The 23,241-nt window shown below is 34.9% G+C and overlaps 1 protein-coding gene across 2 annotated transcripts in view; it reads left to right on the top strand.

The window, feature by feature from the left end:
* The window catches only part of UNC13C (unc-13 homolog C), a 568,114-nt gene that overhangs the window by 254,223 nt on the left and 290,650 nt on the right, over positions 1 to 23,241 (top strand). For both annotated transcript variants that reach the window (XM_063089570.1, XM_063089569.1), the window contains 2 exons: positions 12,588 to 12,744; positions 22,247 to 22,315. In XM_063089570.1, the coding sequence (XP_062945640.1) occupies positions 12,588 to 12,744; positions 22,247 to 22,315 (226 nt within the window). The remainder of the gene's footprint in view (positions 1 to 12,587; positions 12,745 to 22,246; positions 22,316 to 23,241) is intronic.

The following is a 23,241-nucleotide window of genomic DNA, read 5'->3' as shown; positions in this document are numbered from 1 at the left end:
ATACATGCTGATCTGAATTGGGGGGAGGAAATGTGACATTGCTTTAGTGTACCTTTAACATCAGAAATGCAGATGACCTTTCCTTTCATCTTGCATTGGTTTTCTGAAATCTCTTCCAAGGACCTATGAATCATTGTCTTCTTTTTCATGCTTCTTTCCAATCACCCTGTTCTTTTCATTAAATAAGATTGTTTTATCTTTTGAATCAAAAGCATTTCCTTCCCTTGAAAACCACGCGTTAGGTATGATTATGGACAATTGTCAATAAAACAACATGTGAATTAGATGATTGTTTTATTTTTTTCCATGATGATGCTTAAAAAAACAATAATGTGAGATAAATTCAGATGTGTTATTTGAGATACACATGACTTACCAATATTTTGTCAATAATTTGAGATTAAACTGTTAGTCTTGTAGCAGTTGCATCAGCTGAAAATGTGCCCGTTACTATCTCATTATTCATTTTTTTATTATTTTTTAATTGACAGATAAAATTGCATGTATGTATCATGCACACACAATGTTTTGAACTATACATTCATTGTGGAATGACTAACTCTAGCTAATTAACAAATGCATGACCTTAACATAGTTATTTCTGTGGTGAGAACACTTAACATCACTCTCTCAGCATTTTCAAGAATACAATATACTGTTATTAACTATAGTTATCATGCTGTCCAGCAGATCTCTTGAACTTATTCCTATTTTGTAACTGAATTTTTCTGAAATTTTGTATCTTATAACCAACATCTCCCCAACGTCCCCCCACCAAGCCCCTGGTAACCACCATTCTACTCTCTAGTTCTACGAGATCTACTTTTTTAGACACCACATGAATGAGAGATCAGTATTTGTCCTTCTGTGCCTGACTCCTTTCACTTAACATAATGTCCTCCAGTTTCATCCATATTATCACAAATGTAAGGATTTCCTTTATTTTTATGGCTGAATCATATTCCATTGTGTATATATAGTACTACTACTACTTTGTTCATTTATCTGTTGATAGACACTTAGGTTGATTCTATGTCTTGGCTATTGTGAATAGTGCTGCAATAAACAAGGGAGTGCACATAGCTCTCTGACATGCTGATTTTATTTCCTTGGGATATATACCCAGTAGTGGGATTGATGGATTGCATGGTAGTTCTGTTTTTAATATATTGAAGAACCTCTACACTCTTTTCCATAATGGCTATACTAATTTACATTCCCACCAACAGTGTGGAAGGATTTCCTTTTCTCCACATTCTTTCCAACACTTGTTATCTTTCAACTTTTTGATAATAATCATTTTAATAAGTGTGAGGTTATATCTCATTGTGGTTTTAATTTGCATTTCCCTAATAACTAGTGAGGTTGAGCATTTTTTCCATATACCCGTTGGCCATTTGAATGTCTTCTTTTGAGAAATGTCTGTTCATATCCTTTACCCATTCTTTAATTTTTTTTTTTTTGTGGTTGTTGTTATTGAAGTGTTTGAATTCCTTATATACTTTGGATATTAACCCCCTGTCAGATGTATAGTTTGAAAATATTTTCTCCCATTCTGTAGGTTGTCTCTTCACTCAGTCGATTGTTTTCTCTGCTGAGCAGAAGCTTTTTGGTTTAACTTAATCCCATTTGTCTATTTTTGCTTTTGTCACCAGTGCTTTGTCTAGACCAATGTCATGGAGCTTTTCCCTTACATTTCCTTCTAGCAATTTCATAGTTTTGGGTCTTATGTTTAAGTCTTTAATCCATTTTGAGTTGATTTCTATATAGGTGTGAGATAGGGGTCTACTTTTATTCTTCTGTATATGGATATACAGTTTTCCCAACACAATTTATTGAAGAGATTGTCCTTTTCACAGTATGTGTTCTTGGCACTTCCATTGAAAATCTGTTGGCTAGAAATGCAGGGGGTTATATCTGGGCTCTCTATTGTGTTTCATCCGTCTATGTGTCTGTTTTTATGTCAGCACCATGTTTCATTATTCGCAATTTAAGCATTGTCTTTTTGGAGTTTGTTACTCTCATTTTCCCATGGAACTGAAATATCAAATAACATTTGTTAAATCATTTTGGCACTAACTCCATTAACTTGTAAAAGTAAAATCAAGTGCTTTTAATATTATTAATTCCTTGTTTTTAATCACGTATTTGGGGGAGAATGTTAAACCCTTCCAGAGACTGGAGTAGTACTTTTTGACCTTTTTTTTTTTTTTTTTTTTTTTTTAAGGGGTGATTTGCAGCAGGGATATACTCATTTAACATTGCTGATTGTACTTTTAATCTTGCTTCTACCCTGAGAATAGTTTATTTAGTTTTGAAACTGTAGCCTTTAAAATGAAATAAGTTTTCACAGAGGTGTCTGGAAGCAAGAAAAAGTCTGCCTTGGCTGTAATCTCACATAAACAGAGGCATACACAAATTCAGAGGTGGACATTTTGCCAAATTGAACACTGTGTAGAAGCCCATTGGCTGAACATCTGCAAAGAGCAAAGATTGCCTCAGGCTGACCCCCACATCCAGTACTTCCTTGTAATTTCTGTTAACTCCAGGCTCCAGTAGAATCAAATGTCGATGGTAGATAAGTGATACATATAGTTGGACACAACCGAAGTGCTCTCTATATTCAGAAATACATAACATGTTAGAGCCTGTAAGAATTAGATCTTCTAATAGTCCTATCATTTTGCAGGTGGAAAAACTGAATGTAGAAGTGATAAAGTTACTTTTCTAAGGTCACAGATAGGGTTACAATGAAGCATCTTTATGCCACGGTGCTTTAACTCTAATCTGGCTACCAGACTTCCTCCATCCATCCCCCAGATACCAAAAAAGAAAAACACGTTGATGGTCATTTCTTCAAGGTTTTTAAGAAATGTTTCCAAGAAATCTAACCCTGATTAATACTTTTCCTCCTTTAAAATTTGTCTCTTTTTTTCTTTTTTCCATAAATCATCTAAGTAATTTGTACTTTGATGCATACTACTGACTTTATCATATCAGTTGCCTAATCATTTACTATTTAGAGGTACAAGTGATTGTAAAAAGCAAGTTCAATGTAGACTATTGTTTTAGTACCAAGAGGTACTTTCTTTAACTTACCATCCTCCTAGTCAGTTTTTAGAAAAGAACATGTATTTTTACAACCTGGGAAAAGATTATACTCATTGGAGTGACCTAAAAATTTTGTTTCTGAGTTTCAGTGTTTTATTTTTTTAAATCAGTATAAAATAATTAACCTTTTAATCTTGGTATTCCAACTGTTTGCTTAAATCCCAAGTCACCACTAATTATTTCTAAGAAGAACATTTTTATATACATTTATAAGAACATTTTTATATACATTTATTTTTCAAAAAGCCCAAGGAAAGATTTGTAATATCTTTCAATTCTATTTTTCCATAAATTTTTGGAAGTAGTCTCGTAAATTCTAAGAGGTGGCAACTATTTCATAAGTATTTTGTCTTTAATTTTAGGTTTACTGAGGTATGCTCAACTTAACTCTTACCAAATTTGGGGGTCATATTTATGATTTTGATCTATTTACCTTTTTCCTTTCATCAAACAATAAAAGTCTTGCTGATTAATCAATCAGCTGACAAGAAAACACCATGGTAATGCTAATTTTGTTTTAAAACGGATGTAAAAATCTAATGGGAAGAAAAGTAGCATTAAGTAAAATATTGGGTTTTTCTCACTGGCCTCTTTTGACTTTTACATCTTCACCATTTTCATACCTATATTCTACCTTAAAAAGTTATGCATTGAGATCATTCCACTAACATCTTTAAAATTAATTCTTGATATATTTTGTTAGTAAAATTAAACTGGAGTCTTTTTTACAGTAACTTTATAGTATTGGGGGGACATATATCATTAACCAGAAATTACTGAAGTCTATGAAAAATTTTAAAAGAAAAAATTATTTCATGGGTGATTTGTTTAACTTCTTCCATAAAAAATCTTGTTTAATGATACTTTAAGGTATTATTATAGGTTATGCAGTTTTACATTGCATACTTTAAAGTTATGCAGATTTTTAAAAAAGAAAAATATATATGAATAATTTTTACTTTAGATAAAAAAGAATAAAAAAAGAAGTTGGAGTGTTTTTGTTTCTTATTACTGCTTAAGGTTACAGAGAGACTTTTTAAATCAACAATAGGACAAAAGTTGAATTAACAAAATTTAATATATATATCTTACATGTTTTTTCTGATTAGGATAATAAAACATGCTAATGGTACATTTTTTAAAAAATACAGTGTACAGGTTTTAAACAACATAAATCTATAGCTCTACCAAAAGATAACCATTTAAGTTAATAGTATTTCCTGCTGGGGTTTTGTTTTTGTTTTTTATATGTATACATGTATACATGTATACATATGTATATGTGTTTGGTATGCACATGCATGTATATGTATTAATAATATCTAAAAGCGTTTTATCCTGATTGTTACAGCAACTTAACAGAATTCCTTTGAATCCATATTTGCTGGCCTGGGTATTGTCAATATCCACCTGCAGACCTTAAACTGAAAGGCAAACACCTAAAAAATTTTTAGTCTTTGTCATGTCTTTATTCAAATGAAGCTCTCTTTTAAACAGGGAGAAAATATTCACTTGCTTCTACTGGTGAGTTATCTTCGGTATGGGAGTCTCAGTTTTTTTTTCTGAGCCATGTAAACAACCTGCAAATTTTGTCTTGCTAGAAGCAGAACACAAAAGATTATATATAATCCCCAGGGCATTCTGTTCCCAGTGTTCTTCCATTGCTTTTCTGGCTAGCTTTTCATCGCGTTCCCTATTGTGCAAGCTGAATTGCAATCCTGGGAACTGTATACTCTTTAATGGATATAGAGTGAGAAGGCATGGGAAACAAGAAACAGCTTTACTGCCTCTGGAGTCCACTACCATGGAACAGGGAGTGATGGATAGCCTTGCTGGGCAGAAACCTAGGGGCCATATCTCTGATATAGGGGCATATGGTGGATGTTTTCTAGAAATATCCTCCTGCTTCTCTCTGGTCAAGTTAATATTTTAGAAGTTTAGACATGATAGTCAGTCACTTAATATTTCTCAATTTAGCCAGCTGCCCTAAACTTAGGGAAAGTTCAACACAGTTACTAAGAAATGTTTGATTGGTTCCCCTAATTTCAATGCTGTTGTAAGTTGACATCCTTTTTGATTTTCTTGGAAGTTTCCATGAATCATGTGTAGCTGGATAGCACCCATTGTACCCCAGAAATCACCTCAGTTAAATTTTAATCAGAAATTAAAATATTTCTGTCAGTTCTCTGAGGTGAATACTTGCCTAATGCTCTGAAAAATATAAAGTACTACTCTCAACATACCAATTATAAATAGAATGGTATTGGCATTCAAAGTAGCCATTGTCATCACAGCATTAACTGCTGGGTGCTTCAACCAAATGTTCACAACGTAATCGGATGTTTTGATAAACTGCCATACTCAGGGTTACCAAGCGCATGTCCTCTAACTCTACTTGAGTACCTTTGGTTCATACAGCTTTAGGTCATTTTCATTAAGAAACTCTTATTGGTCAGTTCCTCTATAGAAGAAAACACTATGCTAACTATGGGTTGGATAAGAGAACAACAAAGCATGGACTATACATATCCCAGAAGAAACACATACACACTCAAGTACACAATACACAATGCTGACTGGAAAGAGACGGGGGAGATCCAAAGGAAATAAAATCAGTGTGTCAAAGAGATACGTGCACTCCCATGTCTATTGCAGCAGCATTTACAGTAGCTAAGATTTCATTAACAGATTAATGTATTTTTTAAGTGCGGTATATACTCACAATGGAATACTAGTCAGCCTTTAAAAAAAAGGAACTCCTGTCGTACATGATAATATGGTTGAACCTGGAGGACATTATGTTAAGTGAAATAAGCCAGGCATGGAAAGACAAATACCACACAATCTCACTTGTATGTGGAATCTAAAAAAGTTGAACTAATGGAAATATAGACTAGAATGGTGGTTACCAGAGGCTGGGGGTGGGGCTGGGAACGCGGAGGTGGTTGAGAAGATGTTGGTAAAAAAACGCAACTTTCAGTTAGTTAGGATGAGTAAGTTCAAGAGATTTACGTATTGTACAACATGGTGATCATAATTAATAACAAAAATGTATTGTATTCTTGAAAATAACTGAAAGAGTACATTTTAAGTGTACTCACCACAAAAATGATAAGTATGTGTGGTAATGCAAATGTTACTTAGCTTTATTTAAAAACGTGTTATAAACTATAAATAAATAATGAAAAAAAATAAAGAGAGAGGAGGATAAATTAAGAAAATGTATACCCTGGTGGTTAAGAGAGATGGCTCTGAACTTACATTTCTTGAATTTCAATCTTTGAGAAACTTACTTTTTCTGAAACATTCCTTAAGCAAAAACAAAAAGTAGAAAAGGAAGGACAACGTTTAATTACAACAAATATGAGAAAGGAGTCAGACTTCCGAAATATCAGTAAAACAAAACTAAATAAAATAAAAACACAAGCAAGTATTTAAAGGAAAAAAATGGAAATTCTTAAGTTACCTAGTTTACATGGTGTTTTCATTCTGTTCATGGTGGAAATAGCAGATTTCCCATTTGATTTTCATATTTTTAGAGGTTATGATAAATCTCTGGTTAGCTCACTTGGTTAGAGCATGGTGCTGATAACACCAAGGTCAAGGGTTTATATCCCTGTCTGGACAACCACCAAAAAGAAAAAAACAAAAACTTATAATGTGGTCAAAATCAGGTTTAAGGTTGTTTTGTTAGCAAATTTGGGTACTGAAGAAATATCCAAGGTTTTCTATTTCGGAGAAATAGACAGAAGTAGGCAGTGTAATTCTGTGATTTCTAGATTATTTTGAAGTGCAAAGTATTTTTTTTTTTCCTTCTGACTATGGTATGTGAAGTAATTAGTCATATTGGAAGCAGGGCTGGAGTGTCAATTTTCACTTCTACACCTTTCAATACCTGCTCATTTCAATTCATCTTTCCACCACCTCAGGGTCATCTTTCCAAATTCATCTGTTAATGCTAGTTCCCTCTGCAAAAACCCCACCTAACTCCACATAGTGCACACAGGAAAGTCAAAAGCTCCTTAGCTAGATACTAATCAAAATCCGTCTATAAAATACTTTACCTTGGTCATCTCTTGGTACCTTCTGACTTTTCTTGTTTTCTATTAGTGCCAACTCCTATCACTCCACTAACATTGATCTTGCTAAGGTCACGATGATGTTTATTTGTAAAGTCCAATAACTTGTTTCCTGTCTGTATTTTATAAGACTCTTACTGCACCCAACAGTATCATCATCCTTCACCCTTTAAACCTTTTGTTCCCATGATTTCCCCGATTCCAGTTTCCTGGCTTTCCTTTTAGCTATCTGTTTTTTTATTTGGTCTCAGTCACAGAATTTCTTTCTTTTTCTTCTTCCACCAGTTGCTTTTTTATATCGTTATTTCCCAGGTTCCACTCTCTAACACTTCTCATTTCATTCTACGTATTCTCCCTGAGTGATCTTATCCTTTCTCATGGTTTCTCACAGTTCATGTTAGTGATCCCAAATCGAAGTGTCTAGTCCAGTCTCCAATCACCAATAATATTCCTACGTGGAGGCTGCACAAGCACCCCATAAATTCTAACTCGACTGAATACTCATCCCCACCTTCAAATCCCATTCTTTTTAGTATCGAGCTCACCTGGCAGCATCCATCCAGTCACCCAACTAGAACCGTGGAACTCAGCCTTTCCACTCCCAATCTCTATCCTTCATTCCTTATCAGTTGCAAGTCCTGATAGTTTTTCCTCCCTCAATATTTCTCAAATCCATTCCCTTTTCCTATCTCTACCTACTGCCCTAGTCCAGACACCCATCATCTTTTTTTTCACTCTTTCTCTTTTCTCTACTCTCACCTTCCTTAATCCCATTCTCCTAAAAGCTCCTCCCATCCAAATTAATCCATATAAAATACAGATCTCACGATGTCACTTTCTACTCTGTATAGAAGAACTAGACTTCCTTGGAGACAATTCTTTACTTATATTTACTATGTAAGATGTAGAGTTTTGTTTGAAAGTCTTTTGATCAATAGAAAAGGTCCAGCTTACCTGATATATTTCACAAATATCTCTAAGTACCCCCCAGCCTCGTCTCTGGCCATACCAGGTGTGGAATATTCTCCTGGAAATTTGGCTTCCACCAGCCTAAAGTTGCTAGAGTTCACTGTACACAGCATTTGATACCTTTCCATTGTGTCTTGATTTGTTCTACCCCATTCCTCTGGAGTACCTTCTTTGTCATTCAGTGGTACCGAGCCCTATGCTTGGCTTGGCTATCTCTTAGTCATTTATTAACTCTTAGCCCAGCCTCATTTCAAGAAGTTTTCCCTGACCCTCCTCACCAGGCTGTGATATATACATTCTTATTCAGTATCTGCATAGTGCTCTGCCATGCCTTTTTAATAATTTTCTCATAATTGTATTAAATTTATTACATGGCAGATTTTCTCATTAGCCTATGAGTAGATTCACTGTATACACAGAACACAATACACTGTGTGCTTTTCAGACATGTCCAATAAATATTTATTGAACCAAGTTCTAGCAATACTAAACTCTTCACTCTTTCATGATCATTACCTAAACTCTTGTCCTCAAGGCCTTGACTTAGACGTTTCCCTTTGACCTCTGCTCTCTTCACCACCAGGGCGCTCAGCTCAGCCCTTAGAGCTCCCCCTGCAACTGCAGGCCTTATTCTCTATCCTACGGCCACCCACACTTTTCACCTGCTCTATGATAGTACTTTCTGCTGTATGACAAAATTAGGGTTTAGTGTATGTGCCTTTCAATTAGGGGTATGCATATTTTTACATCAGGACCATGTTTTAATCAACCCCTGATCCACACCACTAAGAAAAATGCCAGAAATACAGTAAATATGTGGTCAGTGAAGGGTGAGTACACTAGCAAGATGGCTTTGACATAAAAAAAAAAAAAAATGGATTAAAGGTTAAGTAGTAGAAAACTCCTAGAATCAATTCTGGTACTAATTCTAATAATTTTAAGAAGAGAAAGTATTATAATCCCTATTTGGCTATCAGCTGAAGTTATTTTCTTTGAAGTAAAATTTAAAGTGTGAACAGAAGTTTAACTTCACTGTTTTTCCAATTTTACTATGAATAATATGTATTAGCATTAATGATAAATGCATAGCACAGATTGTATCAAACTGAATGACTCAAAATTGCATTTCTTTACATGACTTTGCCTGTGTTATCCACAAATTTTTATGTATAACCTATAAATTATTTACCAAATCTCTTATTTTCATTTCAAAACATTGCTCTGGGATCCTAACGCCACAATTTCTTACAGCATTTTTCATCATTAAGATATTGGCTTGACCAATTCAAAGTGTGAAATAGGGAAAGCTTGGTTTTTGATATTCCCAGTCATCCCACATTGCACTTGTGCTTTCCTCAGATGGCTTATGAGTCAAGTAACATGACTGCATTATGTCATTCTTTTCAAATTTATTTATTCATTTATTTATTTAGATTGAGAGATGAAATTATTTGTATTTATCATTTACACTTGTGGTGCCTTGATACACTGTGGAATGGTTAAATATAGCTAGTTAACCTATGTATCACCTCACATAATTATCATTTTTATGGTGAGAACACTTGGCATTCACTCTTCCAGCATTTGTCAAGAGTACAATATATGATCATTAACTATAGTCACCATGCTATACCATAGATTTTTTGAGATTATTCCAATTATTTTATCCTTTGACCAGCATTTCCCCAACTCCCACCCCGCTCAACTGCCCCAGCTTCTCATAACCACTATTCTACTCACTAGTTCTATGAGATCAACTTTTTAGATTCCTCATTATAAGTGAGATCATGCAGTATTTTTCTTTCTTTGCCTGACTTATTTGACTTAACATAATGTCCTCCAAGTTCATCCATGTTGTCACAAATGACAGGATTTCTTTCTTTTTTTGTGGCTAAATAGTATTCCACTGTGTATATATACCACATTTTCTTTATCCATTCATCTGTTGATGAACACTTTGGTTAATTCCACATTTTCGCCATTATGAATAATGCTACAATAAACACTGGGAGGGCAGATAGCTATTTGACATATTGATTTTATTTCCTTTGGATGTATAAACAGTAGTGAGATTGCTGAATCATATGGTAGTTGTATTTTTAATTTTTTGAGTAGCCTCCATACGGTTTTCCATAATGGCTGTCCTAATTTACATTCCCACCAACCGTGCAAAAGTGTTCCCTTCTCTTCGCATCCTCACCAACACTAGTTATCCTTTAACTTTTTGACAATAATAATTCTAACTGGACTGAATTGATATCTCCTTGTGGTTTTAATTTGCATTTCACTGCTGATTAGTGATGTTGAGCATTTTTTCATGTACCTGTTGGCCATTTGTTATGTCTTCTTTTGAGAAATACAGCTCCTTGCTCCGTTTTTTAATTGGATTATCATTTTTTTCATCATTATGTTGTTTGAGTTTCTTATATATTTTGGATATTAACCCCTTATCAGATGTATAGTTTGCAAATATTTTCTCTCATTCTGCAGGTTGTCTCTTCACTCTATTGATTATTTTCCTTGCTGGGCAGAAGATTTTTAGTTTGTTATAATCCCATTTGTTTGTTTTTGCTTTTGTTGCCCCTGCTTTTGAGGTCATATCCAAAAAATAATTTTGTCATTTTTAACATAAATCTATTTCAATTACAAAATTCTCACTGCATATGCCTTAAGTGGAATAGTCCTATTTTTCTCCATTATTTATGATTTTAGTATTCACTAAGCTGTTGCAGCTTCCTTAATCAGGCACCAAAAATTGCAGGATACCAGCTAAAGAAGTAAAGACCAAGCAACATGGCTGCATTATGGGGGCACCAATTCTTTTTTAAAACCAAAAACAAGATTATTCATTTTGTTGGCCTCCAGTATCTCTTTAAATAAACAATGTAAGTTCAATATAATAAACTTCTAGTCTTTATGTTTCTTAGAAGTTTATTTTTATTTATTTATTTTTACTTTTTATTTTTTTAAATTTTAATTTATCAATATACAATGCACTTGATTTTCATGTCCCATTACCAATTCCTCTTTCCAACCTCCCTCTCCCCCCTACCCCCATCAACATCATATCTGTTCACTTGTCTTAACAAGTTCAAGGAATTGTTGCAGTTTATTTTGACAATTGCCTATGATGTTTCTACATTTCTTTTCCTCCTAAGAATGTATTTTTTCATTTTTTCCATCTCCTACACCATATCATTATATCATTTTTGGTATTCTTATTAGGTATTGACTAATTATAATTAGTTTAGTGTATAATAAAGTCAAAATATGTATTATTTACCTTAAAGAAGCATTCACTGATAATCTGATTTCAGAGTTAAATTATATGAAATATGTAACTCTCATGGCATAAATTGTTATAATTCTTAAAGATCCACATTTAAAAATGTTAACCTACTTTCATTAATCAGTATGACAAGCTAGGGAGAAAGCTAGCCTGGCTGAGATCTAAGAAAATTCACAATTTTCAGGACTACTACCCATTTATTTGGGGGGTACCACTCAGGGCATTTATTTATGTATATGCACTCTACGTTTATGTGTAATAATACAAAATTCAGAGATGCCAAGTAGGAGGATAAATTACTAAGCTATTAAAGCAAAATCAGATCAGATTATACACTGAAAATTTCTTTCCTCTGTGCGTATTTTATCTTTCAATCTTATCATAAACTGGGCTTTCAATTTTCAAGTCTTTTGTTGCAGTTCAAATAAAACAGATTTTCTTAAGAGAAGTAGCAGAATTGAACACGTGATGCTTCTGATGGCTATAAGTGATACTATTATGCAAAGTTTACAGGAAACGGTCATTAAGCATGAAGCTGGAAATAGTTCAATGTGTCTTCCCTATTCATCTGTTTGCCTAATTAAATCCTATGTGTAACAAAGTGCTTAGAAAATGTAATTGCTTGTGGAAGATATTCCTCTCTGAACAAAGCTCACAAACTGGACTCAAGTTAGATGTTAAGTTCAATCAATGTGCAGGGAGAGGAGGTCCTCTTGCTATTTTATCAATGCCAGAATACACATACAAAATAGCATTTTGGTTGGAATATGTCATTTCAGGAACTGAAATAAGTGGCAACAATGTTGGGGAGAGGGGGATTCCTCTGCCATTGCTTTCCAGCAGTGCTACATTCCACCGGAAATTGCACTTTTGGTGTGTGCACACAACACTCACAGTTTAAAGGAATTGTGCACATCCCTGGCTAAATCACATTCTAATTAATCCACTTCACATTTGTGAATGAGAAATTTTCAAAAGACTGAAATTGTTTTCTCTTTCCATTAGAGATTGTTGGAATTTTCTCTCCTTTTCATAGATGTAGCTAAGGAATTACTTAATTGCTGACGTTAGAAGATATGCTCTTAGGTGAATTAATTAGTTTCTGTTTTAAAAAGCACTTTATGTTTTTTGTCTTGCAGGCACTTTTCATGTTTGTCTTCTAAATACATGTGCCCTGGTGTTCCTGCTGTCATGAGCACCTTGCTGGCTAACATAAATGCTTTCTATGCTCACACTTCAGTTTCAACAAATGTGCAAGTTTCTGCCTCAGATAGATTTGCTGCTACCAACTTCGGTGTAAGTATAATGTTTTGAATTTTAAAATTCCTAGTAGCTTATGGGAGTTACATTTTCAAGGGGTTTGGGACTCAAGATATTCTTGAAATCTTATTGTAGAAGGGACATGTTAGGGAATATCTCAGTATAAGGAGTGACAATTCAAAGTTCATTTGAAACATTTTCAGTGAAATAACTTCATTTGACAGTCAATAGAAATGTTCACTATATTGAAAATCCATATTTGTAATGATTTTTTTCCTAGGGGGAACACATACATTTTGTAAGAGAATTCTGGGATTTTATAGGGAGTTTTCTGTGTATGAAAATTTGGGACTCACCATTTCAGAGTCACCATTTTTATATATGAGTGTGAGCGTAGCTGCCCTCTCTAGAGCTTTTTAGTACACATTTACACTTCCTGTTGGTGTCTACAGGTGCTGATGGATAATAGCACATCCTCTAAGTAAGAAATGATAGGTGTACAAAGAGCCTAAGAGAACTATCTGTACCTAATTAAGGCTTTCCACCTGAAGTATTCAAAGGCATCAAGAGCACATTGAAAAGTAGAAATGCAGAGATACTAAGGAGCCTCCGGAATTTGTCTGTTGCATCCAACACTGGAACTTATTTTCTACCAGTGCAATAAAATTGAAATTGGCAAGACTGGAAATGGGATGTAAATTAAGAGTAATCTCAGTAAAGTGGTAAGAGTCTAAACTAAGACAGAATTAACAGAGAAGAAGAAGAAAGGATAGATTCTGGAGATTTTCAGGGTATAAAATCAACAGCACTTAGTGTCTCTGGGGACATGGACAGTGAGAGAAGAAGAAAGGTGTCTAGAAAGATCCCCAGGTTTCTGGCCAGAGCAAGTGGGTAGGCAGTGCTGCTCAATAACCCGGTGACACAAATATTTTTATTCTTTTTTTTTTTTATCTAAAATCCATTGTAGGAAATTGATTTTCATGACACCATAGTTATTATTATTATTGTTATTTTACTATTTTTTCAATTTAGTTCATGAATAGATTTTTGTTTTTGAGTATGTTGTTATAAATCAAATTTTGGGGGCTATGTGTCACAGAATAGAAACAACTGAAACACAGCAAAAAAAAAAAAGTGAGAAGCCAGTAGGAAAAATACATGCTGCTGTGCTTACTTTTTCTGTCCTTTTCATCTAAAAGAGAGAGTGCATACGAGGTACATGAGGTGAGTTGAAATGAATCAAAAAAAAAAAAAAAAGAATTGCTATTTAATAACATAAAATAGCAATTAAAATCATAAAAGGGGAGGAACTGAATTTTTATTCAAATTTGGCAAGTCAGTTTAGTCATCCAAACCTCAATTTCTCAATCCGCTCAGTGAAGATACTAATTCTCTCTCTAACATGTTTCTCAAATTCAAAATGAAGATCGAATGAAATGAAAGATGGTTAGCCAGTTTGTAAAAGCTGAAAGTGCCGAAATTATATAACATATGAGGATTTTGTTTCTCTTGCCCTACTTGCAGTAAAACCAGAACACCCTCAACTACTTTTGTTAGGTAAATTGACTCTTGCTGTGGCGAGGACCAGAGAACGTTCCCTAGCCAGTTCAACAAAATACTGTTATGACCAAATACTAGATCATACAACTGTTTTGTTATAAAAATCCCATCTTGGTAACAGTACTCATCGTCTTGGGATTTTACCTGTAACATAAAGCATTCTGTGTTGTAAAATTGTTTTGCTTCTAATATTCTGCCTGTGTACATTATGGGGAAAAAAGCCAACCTTGTGGAACGTGAGTCTTTCTCTCTGTGAGAAAGAAAATGTGTTTATATGATTAATATCCATCATAAAAGCTACCTGGAGGAAAATGAGATAACATTTTCCTTTACTCCATGCTGGCCCAAGGAAGAGAAAGCAGGTTGATTTCAATATATTTCAGTGATTCAGTGGCAACGTGGTTATAACAAACATTTTGTAATCAAATAACGTAGTTTAAGGTCAAAAATGTTTCTTCAAACTACATCTTGATAAATCGGTGATTTGGTATGTAAAATTGACTATATTTTTCTCTAACTATTAAAAAGAATGCTATTTACTGAGTCAAATATATCTGAGTAAAATATCTCCTACCTCCACTTTGGAGTCCCGAGTTTTTATTCACCTGACTACTGAAGGTGATTCTGTCACGTGGGACCCAGTGACAATTATATGATCTCTTCTTTATCTTTCTCAAAGGTGTAACTAGACATTCTGAGTCTCCAAAAGATGAAACAGTGGAAAAAACTTTCTTACCTATGACAACTGTAAAACAAATAAATCTTTAAGAAAAGAAAAACATTACTTTTACATGTTCAGATTTTTTTGTGTGTAAATGTTATTTCAAGTTGTGGTGTGGGTGAAAAATCCAAGAATAAGGTACAAAGGACAGAACCTTTAGGTGCAGAGAAGAGAGGCAAGCAAAGTTCACTGAGAAAAATGGTTAAAGAAATTACATAAAAGTGATAATAAAAATGTGATATAGGCGTGGTAAACTATTTTGGGAAAAGGGAAGTGTGTTAGCATTGTCAACTGTCACAGAAAGTTCAAGTACGATGGGGAAAGGAATGAGACCACAGGATGTAGCAAATAGAGGGTCATTGTTCAGGGACATCGTTGGGGTTGAAGCTTCATTTCATGGGGTTGTTCAGTGAATGGAATAGGTGAACAGTTGTATAAATTAGGATGTATTTATTCACTGAAATATAATGTAAACATTAAAATCAAATTTTTAAAAAAGAGTTTATATTAATTGAGCAATGTCCATGATATAATGATAAATGGGAAAAATGCTACAATTCTCTGCATATAATCTAATACAACATTAAAAGCAGATACACACACACACACACACACACACAGGTTTAGAAATAAGGCTGGAAGGAAATGTGCTAAAATACCAATGATGCAGCCACGTGGTGGTATTACAGCTGATATTCTGGTATTTTGTTGGTTCTGTTTCATATTCATCTTTATATTAAAATATGAAGCTTTTCTACATTAAATTTGTATTATTTTTTTAATAAAAATCTGAAAAGAAACAGTAAAAGTGGGTGAGGGAATAGACTATTTTTTCAAGGAACTTAGAAGGGAAAAAGAGAAATTGGGCAAGAATGCGGTTTTGCCATGTAAAAAGAGTTTTTATTTTTTATTTGTTTATTTTTTGATGACTGGCTTGGTACAGGATCCAAACGTGTGACCTTAATGTTATAAGGCTGCACTCTAACCAACTGACCTAGACGGCCAGCCCAAGATTTTATTTTTACTCTCTGGTTAGGTAGGGATTTTTTTATTATTTAATAAGATATATTTGAACATGTTTACAGACTATTAGGAAAGGAGCTGGTTGCATTAGTGTGTTTGCAAATTTATCAGATGGGAGACTAAATGATGTGCCAGTACCCCAGATGGGGAAGAAGGAATTGCAGTCAAGGAGGACAGAAGGACAGACTATTCTTTAGAATGAGAAAGGACAAGTTCTGCTTTGAAATTTTAGGAAAAGTGTGAGAGTCCTTGCTAAGCTTTTGATATAGGAGTGAAAAGTTGGGGGAGCTATACCCTTTTCCTTAATCTTTTCTATGGTTGTCTAAAAGGAAGGAAGACAGAGACAGGGGCAGAAAAATGTGGTAGGAACATCCTACATTGAGTTAACATTTCAAAGGGAAAGCCTCAGGTCCAAAATGTAGCTCTGAGAGTAGATCAATAAAAGTTGAAAATAAAATAGTGATATACTACAGTTACTTCATACCTGCTCATGAGAATTGATTGCTAAATTTTCAGGAATTTTGCAAGCTGATTGTTAAACACAGTCATCCATGAAATTGGACATATCATTGAGTGTTTACATCATGGAAATTGGCAAATGCTAAAAATCAAGGCTTTTTACTTCCAGAGTGTCAGTTTACCAGCACACCACTGAATATAAACGCTGTTTAAAGTTGAGATTAAATAGATACTGGATAAAATGTCTCCATGAGTATTGAATACACTTATGGGCAGATTAAGGGTTGAAAAGGAAGAAAACTCTATGAGATAGGGGGTCAATATTTTAATGTTGAAGATGTCTATGAGGAACTTTGTTTTGTTAAGACACAAATATCAAACAAATTATTGGTAAAACTGATGTTATCTAGCTCTATGTTTTGTTTCGTTTTTGCTGGGCATATACATCTTCTTTAACATAGTCAGTGCTAGGCAAAAACAAACATGCTAATAAATAGTCCTTTACCATTACATATGTTCTTTTATTTGTCCTCTTGTTCCTTCAGTACATATTTATGTGATACTTTATGTAAGCTACTATGCAGGTAATGGAAGTACTGAAAGATAAATGATATAATTTACTCTCTGTTGCTTAGATTCTAATGGAATAATCACATAAACATGTGTAAAAATAACCATAAATCACTCTCAAAATGTGGTAAGTGCCAAAGTTTATACTTACAAGTGCTATGAGATTAGAGAGAAACAAATGATTGATTCTCTTCAAGGACTTGTGGAAGCTTAACAAAGGATTAGGACTTTTAGGAATAAACATCATTTTCAAAGTCCAAAAGGAAAAGAAAAAATATTGTAGGCTTAGAAAGATATTTGAGTAAAGATTGGGGAACAAAACACTAAATAAGTTCCAAAAAAGTGTGTCTAAAGTAGCCTACCTACTGAGTAGGGTAGATAGTATAAAAGAGGGAAATCTAAAAGGTATCTGGGTCACCAGTTTGGCATTAGATTGTAGAGGGCCTTTGATGCTCACTAAGATATTTGGACTTTATTCTTAAGGCATGGGGTATAATCTGATAGAATTTCTGATTTAGAAAATCACTTTGTAGGAAATGTTGTTGAGGGGAAAGATACAATGCGTATAAGATTTGGTTCAGTTGTAGTAAAAGAAGCCATCTTAGCAACTTTAAGTAGAAAGAGATTTAACACGGGGAATTGGATGCTTATAATACTATCTGAAGGGCTGGAGGTGAGTCCCTCCAAAATATTTATTACAATATCATAGTGAAACTGATTTGCAAGAGAAACTGTAAGCTTTCTTACAATCAGGAAAGTAAGAAACCAGGAGATTGCCTCTATCGTCAGTGCAACTGTCTTTTCAAAACCACAAAGCTTGTAAAGAAGAGACTGGAAATCCAATGTCTCCCTAACTTTTAGCAGCACAAATAAGCCAATAAGCTGGAAATGAGACCCCATCTCATGTTTGCTTCTCTCTCCTTGATGATTACATTTCAAAGGGATGGCTCCCAAGTCTTTCAGGAAGATGTTTCTGGATTATAAAACTGTCTAGAGTCTTTCCAAAAGATTTACATATCAAAGGGGCAGAGAAAGAATTTACAATTACAAGTTTTCAAAGGAAAATGTTCTAAGAAAAGGGAGGCCAGGACCTTGAATGAGGAAGAAGACTATAAAGTCAGGCTGAAGGGACCTTAAGACTGTCTGGGCCAGTGAACTAGAACATGGGGTGCTTTTCAAGTTTTCCTGTGAAGGGACTCAAAATACGCTTTGAATTGATCAAATGTATTAATTAGTTTCTGATTGAGATTTTCATTATAGTTGCATTTTATATTTTATGGTGTCTTTGTTGGTATCAGTATTAATCTCAGATCATCAAGAAATGTAAGTATATTTCCAATATGTTCATACGATTAACATTAACTTAATTATCAAAAAATTATCAAAAAAGCCTATGCACTACTTCTATTTAAAATGTGTCTTTCTCAATAAATTGCTGTTTGGGGGGCAGGAAAAGAAGGTTACAATTTGCTAGTCCGGGTCAGAATAATTTTTATCTTATTCCTGCAAATTTTACAAAAACCTAAGATCACATGAATACACGGCTAGGACTCCTCTCAAGGATGCTAAAGCAGGTGAGAACTCCCAAAGCTTAAGCATTATTAGTTTCTGGTTAAATTCACCCCTGCTGTTGGGTCGAGACAGTGAGAAAAGAGGAATTAAAAAGAGAAGCTAAGGATAATGCAGAGGTTTTTGTACCCCTTCCTTGCAACAGCTTTTCCTTCCACAGTTCCCAGGATCCTGAGGAAAACTTCCTGGGAGTGCACTTGTGGGGCAGCAACTGTCATACTCCCTGACTCAAAATCTCCCTTCTGCCCATGGGACAAATCCACAATGGTTTTCACATTTTTAAATGCTGCAAAAAAATCAAAAAAGACTATTGTTTTGTGACACAAAAAAATTATATGAAAATCAAATTTCAGTGTTCATAAATAAAGTGTCATTGGAAAACAACCAAGCCCATTTGTTTACATATTATCTGTGGCAGCTATTGTGTTGCAGTGTCAGAGTTGAATATTTATATATGACAGCCCCTGCAAAGTCAAAAATATTTGCTCTCTAGCCCTTTACACATGATTTGCTGACCCCTGGTGTAATTATTCTGATCAACTAATTAAACCTAATTTTTTCATAACCGATAATTCTTAGCATCATTATTATTGATTTCCCTCCTACAGGACATATGTGGCCTTTACCAAATACAAAAAAACTGATAACGTTTCAGATATTGTCATGGGCCCCTCGGGGGAAACATTTTTTAATCACCCAGTCTTTTGTTATTCTTCATATCACACCCTGCAGGCAACAGGCCTCCTCTGCTCTTGCAAAGGCAGTCTCACTCCAGTTAAATAGAAATATGGTAAATAAAATTAAATTTCAAGCTGTCCTGCTGCTTAAAGAATCTCTATGAAAATACAATCAGCAACACGCGTTTAATTTCCCATCATCTGATATTGTTTGGGATTCAGTGACAACTAGCCGGCAGTTGTCTCTACAGTTTCTATTTTCCTTGAATGTAAATTTTCCAGCTGGTCGCTGAAGACCAGGTAGGGAGATCGAATGTGTGATCTGCGTTAGTCAGAATTCTGTTCAGCTGCCTAAAACAGAAACTCAATGAAATAAACAACTAAATAAGAATTTTTTTTTTTTATCCCCATGTAACCTAAGTCCAGGGATAAAGAATTCAGGGATACTGCACCTGCTCAGGATGTACATTTTTGCAGACAGGGTGTGGTGTGGGATGTGGGATTTCCTTCTAGCTTCCAGCTCCATCATCCTTACCATTTGTAGTGGATTGAATTATGTCCCCCCAAAGCTCACCGAAGCTTGAATTGTGTCCCCCAAGTTTCATGTATTAGAAACTTTTAAGCCCATTGTGACTGTTAAGAAGGTGAGAAATCCTATTATGGTAATTGAAAGGTGGGGCCTTGAAGAGGTGGTTGGATTGTAGGACCACACCCACACCATAGTGAATGGATTAAAAATGGTGGTCATGGGCATGGTTTGGAGGGCTTTAAAAGGGGAGCTCAAAGAGTCTCTCTGCTCCCTCTGCTTCCACCATCTTGCAATGTGAAACCACAGGATCACTGTCACCACCACCAGATGCACTTTGGACTTCCCAGTCTTAGAAACAGTAAGCAATAAGTTTTGTTTTCTTTATAAATCACCTAGTTTCATGTATTTTGTTATAAGCAACAGAAATGGACTAATACACCATTTCTTTAACTTTTCATCTTATGGAAATGAAATAAGGCAACTCTATCTTTTAGCACCTAAGTTTAAGGTCAGAAAAGGGGAGAAGCACAAAGAGCAAAAGGAAGAAAGCCTGAAAGGTGTACTTATCAAAGAATTCTATAGCAAACACTAATATAAGGAACACTATCTGCCAAGCACTCTGAGCATTCTTATCTTCCCAAATAATAATTTGTTGGTAATATGTAGCAGAGTTCATCTCTTTTATACTATTCTACATACATCTCCTTGGCCAAAACCATGCTACAGGGCCATCCCTGGAGGAAAAGAGGTCTGGGAGGATAAGCATTTCATATTGGGCACATTTGGCAAATGAGGTTCTATTAGTAAGGGACAGTGGAAGAATGGACATTGGGCAGACAACCAGCACAGTTTGCCTCAGTGGGTATAGGAAGACCAGTGATTTGGGCCATAGCATAGTTGATCAGAGTCACTTCAGCTGACTTGATGATTTGTACCAATCACAGACATCAGATAAAGCATCCAGAGACATGATGAATCATACTGTTTTTTACAATCATCTGAGTGATTAACTTTACTGTGGCCTCAACCGGTTATTATAGTGGCTCTTTTATTTTTTCATTTTGAGTGAGAGCCACCGACCCACATGGATGGGAGTTGGGAAGTTAATAAAGGACAGCATAGGTTGCTTCCTCTCCTGGGAATATATGGTGGAGAGTGGCAGAGAAACATCTATGACATTCAACAGCATTTTCCAGTAGCTTTGTTGGGATAGAGAGGCTTTACCTGCCTACCAAGATTGCAAACTTCTAGAAGGCATGGTTCATTTCTTCTACTCCTTTATAACCTCCGCAGGGGTTAACACAGAGGAGGTACTCAAGCTTTGTTCACTGACATGTAAATCTGAGGAAGGCAGTTTACTCAGAAAATAGGAGTTTCAACTTACGAACAACTCATCAACTACTGTTAATATTCAACTCACTTCATCAAGATCGGTGACTTCAAGGGATAAGAGTTATATACCCATAAATCCACCTCCTATGTGAAACTCTTGGGAAAAATTTCTATTTTTTTCAATGTTTTTCAAATTCCAATTTGGTGTTTACAGCATATTAATGTAGGCAGAGACCTCTTCCATCATTTAATCTTGTCTACTACCACCACCTTTCATCCCCATTTTCTTTTTTTTTTTTTTTTTTTTGATGAGAAAACTGAGACTCAGATTAGTGGCATGTCTACCAACAGGGTTTGCGTGTATGACTTTGATGTTTTTTTCCTTGTTTGTATTTAATCCACACAACTTCAACCTTATACTTAGAACTCTTTTTTTTCCCTACAATCTTCAAATATTTCTGTGAAGAGGACCGTCCAACACTGATACAGCATTAAAAGGAAGCAGCAGCAATTTTTTGGCCTGATTTTTATACAATTTTTAGCACTAAATTATAAACATACTTTGAAAGCATTTGATCCTTTAGGATTATAAAGTCCATATTTGCTTCCAAAAGGAAAATGCTTTCTGAAAATTATTTTTGACAAAAACAACAATTGTTCCCACTTCCATAGGTGGGAGAAGTTTAAAAACCTTTATTTTCTGGAGTAGTGTGGTGTGCAGCAGTAGAAAAAGGGGTGGTTTGCATGTTCTCTTGCTGATGCACTATATTGCTGTGAATCATTACACATAGAGAATAGTGGTAATCCATTTGTCTGAGCTCTTTCCACAGAATGCAACTTTCTCTCAATGATACATTTCTCATTCATCATAGAGAGGCAGTGTGACTTATTGGAAAGAGCATGGATTTGGTGTCAAAGAGACCTGAATTTGAACCACTAGTATGCCACATACTAGCTCTATGATCTTGGACAAGTCATTGACATTTCTGATACTTTCTTTCTGCAATATGGGGACAATAACTCATAGAATTGTTGTGAGGACTACATTTAGCATGACCATTTACTCCCACTCTTCTATTTTGTGTTTGCTTTGTACAGAGAGAAAAATTCATAAAACTACTGGACCAGTTGCATAACTCTTTAAGGATTGACCTGTCAAAGTATAGGGTATGTACAAAATTATTTGCCTAAAGGTAAATTCTTGTGTTTGGTCCAGATGATTTTTTGTCATATTGTAAAAATTACTCACTTTGTAGTGGAAAAGGAAAAATACTGATTTCGGGTCCTGTCATACTAGAAGTCATCCAGCACATCTTCGTTATTTAGGTATTTGCCTGACATAAGTCTACAGTGTTCGTGTGTGTGCGCGCAAGCGCGTGTGTGTGGTGTAGAGCTTTAATTTTATAATTTTTTTAATAGTCATCAGATTTAGTGAACCTCAACTAATCTATGAAGTAGACATGTGACCTAGTCCTCTTTTTGAAAGTTCACCCCTTGTTGCTGAAGTACTCTGCTGATATTTCCCCAGCATCTGAGATGCCTACTGGGATTTACTGGTTAATTTTCTCCTCTTTGATCAGTACAATGTGCTCTTTCAAAGCTGTCCAGAGTTCATTGTCAGCAATTCTATATTTCACCCCCAGGTGAAACACCTATACAAACATGCAGATATGTTCACATATTATGTGCATAAATATACACACATATAATTTTAGTTGCAAAGTATTTTGGTTTACACATTTTAGTTACAAAAAATCTATAGTCATAACTATATTCATTCTTTAACAATTTATCCTGAACATCTCCTCTTATTTGCACATGTGTATCTCTCCTGCATTCATTTCATATTTGTGGAAATTATATTAACAAATTTTGTCAAACTCACATTTATTGTTGGAACTGGAGCCAACATGAAACAAGAACTTCCATACCAGCCATTAAAAAAGATATTTGGCGGCAGGAAGGGCCTTGAGGCCACCTCATTCACCATCAGTGAGGCACCCCCAACTCTGCTCGACTTCACGAATATCTAGAAGTTGGCTGTGGTTTTCCTGACAACTCATTAGAAAGCCAATTTGAAAGCATGCTAACAT

The sequence above is a fragment of the Cynocephalus volans genome, chromosome 3, assembly GCF_027409185.1.
Source record: "Cynocephalus volans isolate mCynVol1 chromosome 3, mCynVol1.pri, whole genome shotgun sequence".
Classification (NCBI taxonomy): Eukaryota; Metazoa; Chordata; class Mammalia; order Dermoptera; family Cynocephalidae; genus Cynocephalus; species Cynocephalus volans.
This window is presented reverse-complemented; position numbering and strand designations above follow the sequence as displayed.